Genomic DNA, 2,460 nt, shown 5'->3' with positions numbered 1-2,460 from the left:
CTTGGTGTGGAAAGGAATAAATTAGACTTTTGGTAATTCCCCTTCACACAGGGATCAGGGGGATAGTGAGAAGCCACTGAAATAGTTGCTTAAACATTTTAAATAGATCTTATTCTGTCCTGTTACTGACATGCTGGAATTAGACAGTAATCAGCCCTTTCACAGAGACTGTGGGTGGCTCTGAAAAGAGCCTTTGGGTTATTAGATGACATTTTGGCCGCTTTCCTTTTTCTGGAAGCTCTGAGCGCTGGCTTTCTTGGGCAGCAGCACGGCCTAGATATGAGGCAGCACCCCGCCCTGTGCGACGATCACTCCTCCCAGCAGCTTGTTGAGCTCCTCGTCGTTGCGGACGGCCAGCTGCATGTGTCTGGGGATGATGCGGGTCTTCTTGTTGTCCCGGGCCGCGTTACCACCCAGCTCGAGGATTTCAGCGGTCAGATACTCGAGCACAGCAGCCAGATGGACCGGGGCTCCCGCACCCACACGCTCAGCATAGTTGCCTTTTCTCAGGAGCCTGTGAACACGGCCCACCAGGAACTGCAGTCCAGCCTGGGAGGAGCGAGACTTGGCCTTGGACCGAGCTTTTCCGCTGGTCTTTCCTCTTCCAGACATTTCCACAATCTCACAAATACTTTCACAAAGAATGGATAACTACCTCAGCATTAAGCATCCACATGGGGTAGACAGGATGGTCAAGCAGTCTGAAATGGTGCATTCAGATCACAACGCTCTCTGGAGGGGTGGGTTTAAATCCCACTTCTGACAAGTTGTGCTTTGACATGACTACAGGCATTTGGGAGCAGTGGTGAAAAACACAGAGCATGAAAGAATTTTGACAAGCAAAATCAAAACGAATTCAAAGATATTTCTTCAATATATGGGAATAAGAGGCAACAGAGGAAAATGTAGGGCCCATCAAAGAACTAAAAAGTAACCTATGTGTCAGGGTTGAAGATGTTGGTATGTTTGTTAATGAATACTTTACTGTCTTTACAAATGAGGGGGTGATGCACACATTATAATTAAGGAGAAGGAGTGTGAAGCATTGGACATGATAAACTGAGGGGGAGAAGAAGTATAAATGGGATGAGCATCCTTGAAAGTGGATAAATCATCAGGGCCGGATGAAATGTACCCCAGGCTGTTAAAAGAAGCCAGTGAGGAAATAGTGGAAGGTCTGACCATCAGTTTCCAATCCCTCACTGGATACAGGTGTGATGTCAGAGGATTGGAGGTCTCTGCAATAAAAGCAAAATTCTGCAGATGCTGGAAATCTGAAATAAAAACTATTAGTGCTGGAAATACACAGCAGGTCTGGCAGCATCTGTGGAGAGAGAAGCAAAGTTAACATATCTGTTCTGATGAAAAGTCACTGACCTGAAATGTTAACTTTGCTTCTCTCTCCACAGATGCTGCCAGATCTGCTGTGTATTTGCAGTCCATTTTGTTTTTATTGCTAACATTGCACCATTGTTGAAAAAGGAAGCAAGAGATAGACCGAATAATTAAAGACCAGTCAGCCTAACCTCAATAGTGGGTGAATTATTGGAATTAATTCTGAGAGACACTTTAAACTGTCACTTAGAAAGGCTCAGATTAATCAAGTATCATCAGCATGGATTTGTTAAGGGAAGCTCCTGTCTGACTATCTTGAGTGAATTTTTTGAAGAAGTAACAATGAGGATTGTGAGGATAGTGCAGTTGATGTGGTCTACATGGATTTTAGCAAGACTTTTGACAAGGTCCCACATGGCAAACTGGTTAAAAAAACATAAAAGCACATGGGATCCAGGGGAATGTAGCAAACTGGACATAAAATAGACTCGGTGGCAGGAAGCAAAAAGGAATTGGGTACGGGTGTTTGTGCAACTGGAGGTCTGTTTCAAGTGGTGTTCCACAGGGCTCAGAACTAGGTTCCCTGCTTTTTGTGGTATATATTAATGATTTGGACATGAATGTCGAGGGCATAATCAAGACGATTGCAGATGACATGAAAATTGTCCGTGTTGCTGATAGCGAGGAGGATAGCTGTACACTGCAGGAAGATATCAATAGACTGGTCAGGTGGGGAGAATAGTGGCAAATGGAATTCAAATTGGACAAGGGTGAGGTGATGCATTTGGGAGGTCAAAAAAGGCAAAGGAATACACAATTAATGGGAGAACACTGAACGGTGCAGAGGAAGTGAGGGACGTTGGAGCGAATGTCCACAGATCCCTGAAGGTAGCAGGACAGGTCAATAAGGTGGTTCAGCAGGTATATGGAATCCTTTCCTTTATTAGCTGAGGTATAGAATATAAGGGTGACCTGGGTGTCCATGTCAATAAGTCACTGAAAGCTAACATGCAGGTGCAGCACTCAATTAGGAAAGCTAATAGTATGTTAGCCTTTATCACAAGACGATTTGAGTACAGGAGTAGTGAATTCTTGCTTCAATTGTACAGAAACTTGGTTAGAGCG

The 2,460-nt window shown here is 44.3% G+C and overlaps 1 protein-coding gene across 1 annotated transcript; it reads right to left on the bottom strand.

Annotated features, from left to right (window-relative positions):
- Positions 1-273: 273 nt before the first annotated feature.
- LOC137363466 (histone H2A-like) lies at positions 274-612 on the bottom strand. The gene has a single exon (XM_068027290.1). The coding sequence runs from the start codon at positions 610-612 to the stop codon at positions 274-276; it is 339 nt and encodes a 112-aa protein (XP_067883391.1).
- Positions 613-2,460: the final 1,848 nt, after the last annotated feature.

The sequence above is a fragment of the Heterodontus francisci genome, unplaced genomic scaffold, assembly GCF_036365525.1.
Source record: "Heterodontus francisci isolate sHetFra1 unplaced genomic scaffold, sHetFra1.hap1 HAP1_SCAFFOLD_61, whole genome shotgun sequence".
NCBI classification, from domain to species: Eukaryota; Metazoa; Chordata; class Chondrichthyes; order Heterodontiformes; family Heterodontidae; genus Heterodontus; species Heterodontus francisci.
This window is presented reverse-complemented; position numbering and strand designations above follow the sequence as displayed.